The sequence below is a fragment of the Notolabrus celidotus genome, chromosome 19 (genome assembly GCF_009762535.1).
Source record: "Notolabrus celidotus isolate fNotCel1 chromosome 19, fNotCel1.pri, whole genome shotgun sequence".
Classification (NCBI taxonomy): Eukaryota; Metazoa; Chordata; class Actinopteri; order Labriformes; family Labridae; genus Notolabrus; species Notolabrus celidotus.
The window spans coordinates 56,876-69,375 of record NC_048290.1 but is presented as its reverse complement, the minus strand read 5'-3'; the positions used below and the strand labels follow the sequence as shown (position 1 = coordinate 69,375).

At 47.0% G+C, this 12,500-nt stretch overlaps 2 protein-coding genes across 2 annotated transcripts in view; one reads left to right on the top strand and one right to left on the bottom strand.

Moving 5' to 3' along the window:
* Positions 1-8,976, bottom strand: part of helq (helicase, POLQ like) — a 14,146-nt gene extending 5,170 nt beyond the window's left edge. The window contains exons 1-17 of the mRNA XM_034709279.1: positions 8,726-8,976; positions 8,334-8,544; positions 6,389-7,280; positions 5,172-5,350; positions 4,880-5,080; positions 4,735-4,807; positions 3,577-3,674; positions 3,394-3,492; positions 3,131-3,276; positions 2,575-2,814; positions 2,338-2,479; positions 2,161-2,265; positions 1,820-2,021; positions 1,583-1,740; positions 1,411-1,509; positions 1,048-1,221; positions 152-265 (exon numbers count right to left, since the gene is read on the bottom strand). Coding sequence (XP_034565170.1) covers positions 152-265; positions 1,048-1,221; positions 1,411-1,509; positions 1,583-1,740; positions 1,820-2,021; positions 2,161-2,265; positions 2,338-2,479; positions 2,575-2,814; positions 3,131-3,276; positions 3,394-3,492; positions 3,577-3,674; positions 4,735-4,807; positions 4,880-5,080; positions 5,172-5,350; positions 6,389-7,280; positions 8,334-8,510 — 3,099 coding nt within the window. The 5' untranslated portion in view covers positions 8,511-8,544; positions 8,726-8,976. The remainder of the gene's footprint in view (positions 1-151; positions 266-1,047; positions 1,222-1,410; positions 1,510-1,582; positions 1,741-1,819; positions 2,022-2,160; positions 2,266-2,337; positions 2,480-2,574; positions 2,815-3,130; positions 3,277-3,393; positions 3,493-3,576; positions 3,675-4,734; positions 4,808-4,879; positions 5,081-5,171; positions 5,351-6,388; positions 7,281-8,333; positions 8,545-8,725) is intronic.
* Positions 8,977-9,530: 554 nt separating this feature from the next.
* mrps18c (mitochondrial ribosomal protein S18C) lies at positions 9,531-11,630 on the top strand. Its single transcript, XM_034709280.1, has 6 exons — positions 9,531-9,666; positions 9,810-9,862; positions 9,948-10,031; positions 11,198-11,255; positions 11,341-11,400; positions 11,477-11,630. Exons 1-6 carry the CDS (start codon positions 9,606-9,608, stop codon positions 11,551-11,553), a joined length of 393 nt encoding a protein of 130 aa, XP_034565171.1. The 5' UTR covers positions 9,531-9,605; the 3' UTR covers positions 11,554-11,630.
* Positions 11,631-12,500: the final 870 nt, after the last annotated feature.

Sequence of the window (12,500 nt, the reverse complement as noted above, 5' to 3'; positions counted from 1 at the left end):
TGGAGGATATTTAATCCAAACTCACTAGACTTCTTGACCTCCTGGTAGTTTAAAAAGTTTACTCCCATCATTCCTCGTCCGTCTGAAACAATGTCTGACTCTGACACATTTTATAAACATGATAAACCCCTCCCTCCTCGTCCTCACTGACCTCCATGACCCCGGCCACCTCCATCAGAGGGATGAGCTCGGCTCTCACGCAGTAACTCAGCCTCTTCGTCAGCTCGCTCAGCAGGGCTCTGAACGGCCAGAACTCCTCCAGCTCCTGATCACACACAGGATCACACACAGGATCACAAACAGGATCACAAACAGGATCAATCACAGATAGATAACACAGAGGAGGAGGAGGAGGAGGAGGAAGAGGAGGAGAAGGAGGAGGAAGAGGAGGAGGAGGAGGAGGAGGAGGAGGAAGAGGAGGAGGAGGAGGAAGACTAGGAGGAGGAAGAGGAGGAGGAGGAGGAGGAGGAAGACTAGGAGGAGGAAGAGGAGGAGGAGGAGGAGGAGGAGGAAGACTAGGAGGAGGAAGAGGAGGAGGAGGAGGAGGAGGAAGAGGAGGAGGAGGAAGACTAGGAGGAGGAGGAGGAAGAGGAGGAGGAGGAGGAGGAGGAGGAAGAGGAGGAGGAGGAGGAGGAGGAGGAGGAGGAAGACTAGGAGGAGGAAGAGGAGGAGGAAGAGGAGGAGGAGGAGGAGGAGGAAGACTAGGAGGAGGAAGAGGAGGAGGAGGAGGAGGAGGAAGACTAGGAGGAGGAAGAGGAGGAGGAGAAGGAGGAGGAAGAGGAGGAGGAAGAGGAGGAAGAGGAGGAGGTGGAGGAAGATGAGGAGGAGGAGGAGGAGGAGGAAGAGGAGGAGGAAGAGGAGGAAGAGGAGGAGGAGGAGGAGGAGGAGGAGGAGGAAGAGGAGGAAGAGGAGGAGGTGGAGGAAGATGAGGAGGAGGAGGAGGAGGAGGAGGAGGAGGAGGAGGAGGAGGAAGAGGAGGAGGAAGAGGAGGAAGAGGAGGAGGGGGAGGAGGAGGAGGAGGAGGAGGAAGAGGAGGAGGATTATCACCTCAGTGAAGTGCAGCACACAGGAGCAGAAGGCCGAGGAGGAGCTGAGCAGAGTCTGGATGAATCCTCGGCTCAGCTGGAAGCGTTCGGCCACGCTCCACAGGTTGGTCTCCTTCAGGAGGGAGAAGAGGACCAGAGCCAGGTACATCCTGCTCACCACCTCCATGTTCGCCGTCTGAGAGGACCACAACAAACACACGACACGGGACACACAGTTAACTCAGAGCACATGAGTTTAAAGGGGGATTCTGCTGTTTTTAAACCTGTGTGACAGATCACAGAGAGGATCCTGCAGAGAGAGAGAGAGAGCTTCATGTTGGTGTTATATATATGGAGGTGAAGGGTTAGAGAGATGATCCTGTACCTTCTTCACCGTCTGCCCTGCAGCTTTTCTCGCCACGAAGCTCTCCGGCACTCCGACAGCAGCAGACATCTTCTGCTCTGAGGCCGACAGCAGCGTGAACTGAAGCAGAGACACGTCACATGATCACTCAGCGTCTCAAACAGGACCACATCATGTCTGACAGAGTCTGTACCTGTCTAAAGAACGTCATCCAGTCCGGTTTGCACTGAGAGATCATGTCGTACGGGGTCACCAGGTAGACCAGGTGCAGGTTACTGTTGAGCAGCAGACCCTCCAGACCTTTAGAGAGGTCTCCGTAGAGGACTTCACTGTAGGTCAGATCCACAGAGCCTGAAGAGGACGAACACGTGATGAATCCTCCTCTGGGATCAGAACACTGAAACCCTCACTGAGCATGTGCGAGTCTCACCTTTATACGTAGCCTTCCCCAGCTGGGTGACCTGCAGAGTCTGACCGTCTGCAGACACCGTGATGAGGTTTTTCTCCTTCAGGACGTCCACACACTGCTGCACCTCCTCCCACAGACTCCTCCTCACACACGTCTGCTCCTGCTGCACGTACAGCAGAGTCCCCCTCAGGAAGTCCCTCACCTGGTCGCACGACGAGGTGATCTGTGACGCACACACACACACACACACACACACACACACACACACACACACACACACACACACACACACGGCTCTGATTAATCTGCAGCTCTAGACAGCGTGGTGTGAACGTGAGTTTGAATAAAGGTTAAAGACGAACGTTCAATCCCACGAGTGACAGGATGAGACTGAGGAGGCCTTTTCCTTCGTCGTGCATCAGGTTACTGAAACACTTCTCCATCGGGGCGCAGACCAGAGTCCTCGCCTGAGAGAGAGAGAGCAGGAGTTACAGACGGTACCTCTCAGGTGTGACATCCTGCTGAGTGTGTGTACTCACCATGTTCCTGTCTTTCTCCTGCAGGATGAGGATGCTCTCCCCCACGGTGTCGATCCCGGCCCGACCCGCCCGACCCACCATCTGTTTGTACTGACTCCTCTTCAGGAAGTCTGCGGCCACGTACGGCGAGCGCAGGATCACTCTGAGGGAGGAGGAGAGAGAGTTTGATTTCATTCATCACCACGTGGAGTAAAGGTTAAACTCCGTGTGGATCCCCAGGCTGCTGCAGAGCGTTACCTGCGTGCAGGGAGGTTGATGCCTGCAGCCAGTGTGGAGGTGCAGGCGAGCAGGCACAGGACCCCGCTGGAGTACGCCTCCTCCACCAGCTTCCTCTCCTCCGAGGTCAGACCGCTGTGATGATACGCCAAACCGTACGGCACCGTCCTCCTGAGCACCGGACACAGAGAGCCGTTCCCGCTGTCCCTCAGGTGCTGCAGGAGGACCGACTTCTCCTCCTGCCGGTGCTGCAGGAAGTCCCTGAAAGGGTTAAAGGAGAATCATCAGTGTGTCCTACAGGCGGAGAGGACTGACGGCGTGGAGAGGACAGACGGCGTGGAGAGGACAGACGGCGTGGAGAGGACAGACGGCGTGGAGAGGACAGACGGCGGCGTGGAGAGGACAGACTGCGTGGAGAGGACAGACGGTGTGGAGAGGACAGACGGCGTGGAGAGGACAGACGGCGGCGTGGAGAGGACAGACGGTGTGGAGAGGACAGACGGCGTGGAGAGGACAGACGGCGTGGAGAGGACAGACGGCGTGGAGAGGACAGACGGCGGCTGCAGAGGGGACTCACTCTTTCAGGTATTTGCAGATCATCCCCGCCACGTTCTCACAGTTCTTCTTCGTGGGACAGAAAACCAGGCAGGAGTGAGTCGGGATGACCTCTGTGACCAGAGCGATGATGTGGTCCGGGTCCAGTTTCTGCATCCCGCTGGAGTACTGAGGGAGGATCACAGTCAGCTCACAGCTGTTTGAGACTTCTACACGTATCACAGGTTTACTCAGGGTCCTGGTTTTTATTGAACCCAGTATTTAGTAGATGTGACTCAGACTCACCTTAAAGTTCAGAGGTCTGCAGAACCTGAAACAGTCCTCCTCCCTCGGGTCCACTTCATATATGGAGTCGTTCAGTTTGACGTACTCCTTCAGCTGGACCTGAGCGGAGAGCAGAGTCCCTGATTAAACACAAAGAACCGGTCTGTCAGAGTCTGGGTGAAGGATTCTGAAGAGTCCACGTACCGGTCTGAAGTCGTTGGTGTAGTTTTCAGCCTTCAGGAACGTCTGCAGGTCTTTGATGTTCCCCAGCGTGGCGCTCATCCCGATGATCTGAGTCGCTCCTGAGAGCAAGGAGGAACAAGCTTAGACTGCTATAGACTTAGACTGTTATAGGCTTAGACTGCTATAGGCTTAGACTGCTATAGGCTTAGACTGCTATAGGCTTAGACTGCTATAGGCTTAGACTGCTATAGACTTAGACTGCTATAGACTTAGACTGCTATAGACTTAGACTGCTATAGACTTAGACTGCTATAGGCTTAGACTGCTATAGACTTAGACTGTTATAGACTTAGACTGCTATAGACTTAGACTGTTATAGGCTTAGACTGCTATAGACTTAGACTGCTATAGGCTTAGACTGCTATAGGCTTAGACTGCTATAGACTTAGACTGTTATAGGCTTAGACTGCTATAGACTTAGACTGCTATAGACTTAGACTGCTATAGACTTAGACTGTTATAGGCTTAGACTGCTATAGGCTTAGACTGCTATAGGCTTAGACTGCTATAGACTTAGACTGCTATAGACTTAGACTGCTATAGGCTTAGACTGCTATAGACTTAGACTGCTATAGACTTAGACTGCTATAGGCTTAGACTGCTATAGACTTAGACTGCTATAGGCTTAGACTGCTATAGGCACACTTCAATCCTTATTTCCTTCCTTCTTTCTTTCTTTCTTTCTTTCCTTCCTTCCTTCCTTCCTTCCTTCCTTCCTTCCTTCTTTCTTTATTTCTTTCTTTCTTTCTTTCCTTCCTTCCTTCCTTCCTTCCTTCTTTCATTCATTCCTTCCTTCCTTCCTTCCTTCCTTCTTTCTGTCTTTCTCTCTTTCTTCTTCCCATGTTTCTTCATCCTTTTTGTCTCCTTTCCTTCTATCCTTTCCTTCTGTCCTTCCTTCCCCATTTATTCTCCTCTTTTTCTTTATTCCCCTCTCCCTCACTTTTCTCTTTTCTTGGACCTTTCTGGAGTCTAGACCTGCCCTGTTCAGTGTGAGCCTGTAGACCTGCTGCAGGATGGAGACCCCTGGTGGATCCTCTCTGCACTACCGGTCTTGTAGACCTCAGACTGTGTGAGAACCTGACCCAGGTTTCAGGGGACCCAGGTTTCAGGGGTACGTACGGCTGGTGTAGAGGACTTTGCTCAGAGTCATCTCGATGATGGCTCCTCTGCTGCCGTCCCCCAACATGTGGAGCTGTGAGAGAAACACAGGTTAGTAATCCTCCTCCTCTACGGTCTCTGTCAGACCCACCAGGGGAGCTCGTACCTCGTCCACCACCACCAGACCCAGGTTCTCCATCCGGCCCGTCTCGATCAGAGAGTTCACCAGGCTGTGGGCCTTCTCGATGGTGGCGATGTAGAGAGAATTGTTGTTCCGTCTCTTCACAGGAGGGAACCTTCCTTTACTGCCGGCGTACTCCTCCACCATGAAGTCCAGCTCCAGGCCGAAGCTCGCCAACCCACGCACCTGAAAACCACAGGAGGGGGACCGCAGGGTTCACCTGACCAGACCCTGATGAGTCTGTGAGTCAGAGTCTCTCTGTGTGTGGTCCTCTTACCTTCTCCTGCACCAGAGAGATGTACGGTAAGATGAACAGACAGTCCTTCTTCCTGCACAGCAGCTCTCTGAGGATCAGGATCTCTGCCACCAGGGTCTTCCCCCCGCTGGTCGGGAGGGAGTAGATCAGGTTCCTCCTCCGCTGAACGCAGTCCAGGTTCAGACACGTCTCCTGCCAGTCTGAGGATGGAGACACCAAACATACACACGATGACACAGGATGATTAAAACTGAAGTTCCTGAGACTCAGAGGGGTTCAGGTCTTTCTTCCCTCCCTCGTCTGAAGAGTGAAAACAGAACATCTCATGGTCGCATCAAACCAACACCGACACTTTCAGTTCTTAAATCCTCAGAGAGTGAAGGTTTGATCTCTCCTCTCTTTCATTCCTCAGTAAACAAACATCTTTAAGTTTCAGAGAGCTGATCTGATAAAACAAGATCTCACCAGACGTCACGTTTCACCACACGCTGCAAAATCTCTGATCTTACCGAGTGTCTCCTTTGGGTCAAAGTTTCTGACTGCACTCAAACCAAAAGAAGATTTTCCATCTGAAGACGCGTCACAAGAAACTTTCATTTGGTGCACATGCAGCTATTTTTACTCCTGACAGTGTCTCAGTCTTATTTTAACTTTAACTTCTTAAAATAACCTGAAATGTTCCAGATGTTGCTCCTTCATCCCGGCTTCACAGCCGACTGAAAGCTCTTTAGCAGCTTCAGACGCACGCTCTGTTTATGTGAGCTCCATGTTCTGATGATGCTGATGCTACGCTGCAACACTGACGCCCCCCCACACCCCAACATCCTGACTCAGCAGGGGGGTTATCGAGCAGGCGTCTCCTCTCACTGGTGTTTCATCCAGTTAGACCCACAACACCTTAAAGAGGCTCAACAGCCAGCTCTAGGGTCCTGGTAACACCCCCTTCCAGCGTTAGCTCTCACTGACTTTCACACCCAGATGTAAGGTATAAGTTTTTGCAGCGTGCATGTGATTACAGACTCTGTGAGTGAGAGGCAGGATTTAGCTCCATGCAGGAGAAATAAACGTCCTGACACTAAAAGAGACCAAACTCATGAAACCCAGTCTCCATCTCCTGACAAGACCTGAGCCTCTCTAGACCTTCAGGAGCAGAGATCTGCTTTGAGTGCAGTGAACTCGACTGACACTGACTCAGTAATTCTTTCTTTAAATCTTCTCTAGAGAAAGTGGAGCTTCACCGTATAAAGTCTGGATCCCTCTCAGTTTGTGCATCAGGTCTTTTACTTTGGAGGGGAGTCCAAAGAAAGGCCCCAGGTCGGTGGTCTGAGAAGAGACGGTCTCCATGGCCTGCATGGCGACGCTGATCTCCTCAGAGACCACGGCTTCCTTCAACACGGCGGTCCGAGAAACACTGGAGGGAGAGGCGGCGTTGCAAAGCATCGTCCTCTTCAGCTGGTCGGCCACGCTCCTCCTCGACGTCCTCTTTGATTCATCCTCCCTGTTCCTCTCTGTGTTCCTCTCTGTGTTCCTCTCTGTGTTCCTGTCTGTGTTCCTGTCTGTGTTCCTGTCTGTGTTCCTCTCTGTGTTCCTCTCTGTGTTCCTCTCTGTGTTCCTCTCTGAGTTCCTCTCTGAGTTCCTCTCTGTGTTCCTCTCTGTGTTCCTCTCTGTGTTCCTGTCTGTGTTCCTCTCTGTGTTCCTCTCTGTGTTCCTGTCTGTGTTCCTGTCTGTGTTCCTCTCTGTGTTCCTCTCTGTGTTCCTCTCTGTGTTCCTCTCTGTGTTTTTGGAAGGCGTGGAGGTGGTCTCTCCATCCTGCAGTCTGCTCCTCTTCACGCTCTCCTTCATTTGTTCCTGAAACAGAAGCTGGCTCGGCGGTAAGTCCTCGAAGGGTTCGTCTGTGAGTCCGTCCAGGATGGAGTCTGAGAGGACGTCCTCAGAGACTCGTTTCTGCACGCCGTCCTTTGTCGCCCGCAGACCGGTGAAGTCCGGCTGATCCGCGTCGCCGTTCTGAGCCGACGTCTGGACGTTTCGCTGCCTCTCGTTCTGCTCGGCATCGTCCAGCTTCGCCAGGAGAGAGCTGTCCTCCAGGATGCTGTCATAGTCCCCAAACAGGTCCTCACTGTCGCTGCAGAACTGAAGAGAAGAAGAAGAAACACAGGTCCTTTATAACCACTGCAAAACATGAACTCTGACACCGTGTGGTTTCAGTGTCAGATCATTTTCTGGTTTAGAAAACAAGATAACCTGAGCGCTCAAGATAATAACATGATCCCACAAGTTATCATCCTGTGTGCACAACATAAAACATTTGCTTTTGGGACTTCTGTAGGAAAAAAACTCAAACAAATAATATTTAAATTCTATAAAACACTCGCTAACATCTCAGAGACACTGAAGAAGAGGATGAGGGCCGCTAAAAAATATCTTGGAGAGCAGGTGAGCAAAAAAATATTTTTTATGGTGTCAGAATTCTGAGATCAAAGTCGGAATTTTTTTAAGGATTCTAGAATCCTGAGATCAAAGACAGAATTCTAGAATCCTGAGATCAAAGACAGAATCCTAGAATCCTGAGATCAAAGACAGAATCCTAGAATCCTGAGATTAAAGACAGAATCCTAGAATCCTGAGATCAAAGACAGAATTCTAGAATCCAGAGATCAAAGACAGAATTCTAGAATCCAGAGATTAAAGACAGAATTCTGGAATCCTGAGATCAAAGACAGAATTCTAGAATCCTGAGACCAAAGACAGAATTCTAGAACCCTGAGATCAAAGACAGCATTCTAGAACCCTGAGATCAAAGACAGAATTCTAGAACCCTGAGATCAAAGACAGAATTCTAGAACCCTGAGATCAAAGACAGAATTCTAGAACCCTGAGATCAAAGACAGAATTCTAGAACCCTGAGATCAAAGACAGAATTCTAGAACCCTGAGATCAAAGACAGAATTCTAGAATCCTGAGATCAAAGACAGATATCTAGAATCCTGAGATCAAAGACAGATATCTAGAATCCTGACCAAATTCTGACTTTAATCTCAGAATAAAAAAAGAAGTTACTTGTTGTTGGTTTTTTTTCAGCTGCTTTAATCCTCCTCAGTGAAGATGCCTTATTATTACCCATGTTTAATATTTCAGGTCTCTTCAGCTCTATAATAACAGTAACACCTGGGTCAGTGAACGCACCTCCACAGGTGGTGTGTCAGCCATCATGCTGCTGACCCTGCAGGCTGTGGGACATTGCTGGGGACAGGGACCCCCTCCTCTCTTACTGGCAGGGGTCAGGTAGGTCTTCAGGCTGTCCCTGGACCTCTTCCTGGAGGAGACTCTCTTCACCTTCAGCTGTAACCTCCCAGCATTCATCACTGTCCGAGGTCAGCTGTCAGCTCCACAGTCACTGTGTTACAGATACAAAGAGTCAGTTAGACAACAACACATCCTGAAACTTAAAAACAACAACAACAGGCTGTAAACAGAGGAGCAGCTGCTGCATGATGTTTATACTCAGGCTTCAGTTTTATTATCTGACATGAAGAACATCCTGAAGAACATCCTGAAGCAGAACAAACGTTACTCACTTCATTATTCAAGCTAGCATGACGTTCCTCCTGGTAGTTGTAGTCCTTGTAGTTCCCTTAGTTAGCAAATTAGTCACATAAATACCCGGATGTTTAATTAAGATGTAAACAGTCTGTTGTCAGAAACTCATGAAGTACAGACACGTTATAAAAGACTCTGTGTTCATGTAAAGGTCTGAACAGGAACAACACGGCGAGCAGCAGATTTGAATTTGTCAACATCTTTTACAGAGCAAGAGAAATCCGACAAACACTTCCGGTTTCGGTTTACCGGTCACCTAGCTAGCAGCGCTAACTCTTCACTCACTCTTTCTGTACGTTTAAAACAAACATGTGAACTTAATGATGCTTAATTTAACTTTAATTATCTTAAACATGTCCCACTTAAGTCCAACTATTATACAGTTCCTTAAATTGGTGATATTCCTGCTAATCTCATCTTTGTTAGCCTTAAAATGTCGTTTAAAAGTTCAAACAAAGTGTTAAAAACTGTTAATTTCCACAGACTTTACTTTTTAATGATTTAGTTCACTTTAAGAGACTAATGGGAGTATCAGAAGTCTTTATTATGATTAATTTGGTGGTTAATTTACACATACAGCGAACGCTTTCCTCGTCAGGGACTCATCTTGTCTGCTAAAGTCTTTGCAGAGAGTTACATTTACTCCCCTCCGATTAAGAATCAAACTTCCTCTTTTATCCCAGAGTTATAAAAACCTTTGAATGAATAAATCACTCATAGTGTATAAAGATGATAAATGTTAATAAATCTACAGTCACTGAATAAACTATCTTTTTAAAACGAGGCGGAACCGATCATAGGAAAGTCAAGTGTAGCGTCGGACGTCCTTGTGCCCACAACATCCGGTATCAGGTCAAAATGCTCTCTCTCAGAGGGTTACAGTGGATTAAACCTGCTCTACCTCTGATTACAAACACAGGTGAGAGATTTTAAACTCCTGTTTGAATGTGTTGTTAATATTTTAAAGAGTTTGATGAAGTTTAATTTTGATTCAATGATTTATTAACACAGAATGATGCTAACGTTAGCCTGTAAGCTAATGAGCTCTGTGTGTCCCTGCAGGTTTCAGGACTCTGACTGTCTCCTCAGATGTTCTCCATCAGACAGAGGATGTGGTGAGTGTTTATATAATCTGAATCCAGTCCTCTGTGTTTAAATTAATCATATAAATATTAACTTTATATTCTCTTTATATTAAAGCTCGTTAAGATTGAGAACCCGTTCAAAGAACCTCAGAAAGGATGCGTCCTCTGCAGCGTGACGGTGGACTACAGGAACACTCAGGTGAGCTCTCTGAAGGTCTTTATGTGGACTACAGGAACACTCAGGTGAGCTCTCTGAAGGTCTTTATGTGGACTACAGGAACACTCAGGTGAGCTCTCTGAAGGTCTTTATGTGGACTACAGGAACACTCAGGTGAGCTCTCTGAAGGTCTTTATGTGGACTACAGGAACACTCAGGTGAGCTCTCTGAAGGTCTTTATTTAAAGTGGACTACAGGAACACTCAGGTGTCAGGTGAGCTCTCTGAAGGTCTTTATGTGGACTAGGTCTTAATGAGTGACCCTTATCAGAGGCTGCATGAGTGTATAAAATACACAGAGGTAGATCTACCTGTCCACACTGAGACAGTCAGAACCTTTAAACAGAACCCAGGCTCCTCAGGAAGTCAGGGTTTCCTGAAGTCATTGAACGTCTCATTCAGTTGAGATAATAATCTTTGACAAAAGGCTCAATTCATTTTATTCATGTAATATAATTATATTGTATTTTTATTTATTTATTTTATTTAAATTAACTTTTTGCCCTTTTTTATATTTAGTTTTACTTTATTTAGTTTTATTAAAGTGATTTATTTTCTTTAGTTATTGTTTTATTTAATATAATTTGGTTTTATTTTCTTTTATTTAATTTCCCAGGTCGTCACTGGAAATAAGAATTCATTCTTAATGACGTACCTGGTTAAATAAATGTTAAATAAATGTTAAATAAATGTTAAATAAAAATAATGTCTACCTGTCCACACCTGGACAGTCAGGGCTTTTACCCACACAGACAAGAGATCATATGGAAATGTTTTCTTGGACCTAAGGCTTATTTTATTGTATTTTTAATTTAAATTTTTAATTGTCAGTTTTTTATTTCCTTTGTTTTACTTTAATTTATTGTTGTTTTATTTCATATAATGTGGTTGTATTTATTTTGTATTCACTTTATTAAGTAATTGAATAAATGTTTGAATTGTATTTATTTATATTTATATATTTTATTTGTTTTATTTATATGTTGTTTATATCTGCTTCTTGCTTTGTTGGTTTCTCAACCTCGTCAGACTCAGAGTGGCTCCTGAACATTTTGTTGTGTTGAAACTTTTAAAGTCTCTCCATCAGTCGCTGTATAAACTGTAAACTCAGCCCTCATTAACTCTTACCCCTCCTCTTCTTCTTCTCAGCTGCTGTCCCAGTTCATCTCTCCTCACACGGGGAGGATCTACGGCCGACACATCACAGGTGAGGCTCTGACCCTGACGCCGTCTCAGTCGTCTCTCACCGTGTTCTCTCAGGGTTCATGTTGTCCCTTTGTTTGGTCTGACAGGCTTGTGTGCCAGGAAACAGAAGGACATCTCTAAAGCTATAAAGAAGGCTCAGTCTATGGGTGAGAGTTCTTCTTCCATGTGTTCATTACTTTAAAGTGTGATGTCTGAGTTCTGATCCTGATCTCCTCTCTGCAGGTTTCATGTCAGTGACACACAAACACCCTCAGTTTATGAAGGACCCCAACATCTGTAACATCAAACAGCTGGAGTAGATCCTCTGTCTGTGTGTGTGTGTGTGTGTGTGTGTCTCCTGTTTAATGTTTGTTTATTAAAGTCTGTCCTCTCTGAGTCACATGACTCTGCTTCTTATTGATCTTAGGAAAGATTCTAATCGTGGATTTCTCAATTTCATGAGCGTTGAGCCAAAATCATCAGATATCAAACACAAACAGCTTCAAGTATCTCACTGAACATGTAAAGAAGATCAAATCATTTTAACTTTTTCATTTAAATGATGAAAAAAAGACTTTTTAACATCATTCTGATTTAAGATCCACCTGCAGACTCTCAGCCTGATTGAACTCCCAGTAACTTCAATAAGGACCTCATCAGAGTGTTACAAAAAGGACATTTTTATTTCACTTAAACAAACTTCAAATAAACCAAATAACTGTACATCTGAATGTGAACCTGCTCTGTGTTAATACTGCTCCTTTGAATACCTGCTGAAACTCAAAACTCAAACATGATGTGAAGAACAAACTAACAGTGAAGAACACCAGGAGGAGTCTGGATCCATGACCCCCCAGAGCTCTGGTTCTTTGAGGTTGAGCTCTTCACACTGACTTCCTGGAAACTGGCCTGAAAGTAAAACATAATCTTGAATCTACCTCGCCTTCATCGTCCATCATGACGACAGAACCCATCAGGACCTGCTCTTCCTGCGTTTGGTCTCCCTCCCCGGCTGCTGCTGCTGCTGCGGTGGCGGCTCTCTCAGCCTCTTCAGAGAGTTCGTCCTGCCTGAGAGCAGCGTCACAGAGAGAGTCTCCTGACTCTGTGTTTCTGAGCCGCCGTGTTCCTCCTCCTCCTCAGGGCTGCAGCAGACTGCAGGAACAGGAAACCCGTTGAGGGTCAGAGTCTGAGTGTGGAAGAGAGGAGAGCGGGAGAACAGAGCTCGGACCGCCTCGTGCAGCTTCAGGTTCTTCTTCTGCTGGGCCGG

Coding starts and splice junctions, on each gene's coding strand:
- mrps18c (XM_034709280.1), top strand. CDS start 9,606: ATGCTCTCTCTCAGAGGGTTACAGTGGATTAAACCTGCTCTACCTCTG. Junction 9,863..9,947: donor TCCATCAGACAGAGGATGTG/GTGAGTGTTTAT, acceptor TTTATATTAAAG/CTCGTTAAGATTGAGAACCC. Junction 11,401..11,476: donor AAAGAAGGCTCAGTCTATGG/GTGAGAGTTCTT, acceptor TCCTCTCTGCAG/GTTTCATGTCAGTGACACAC.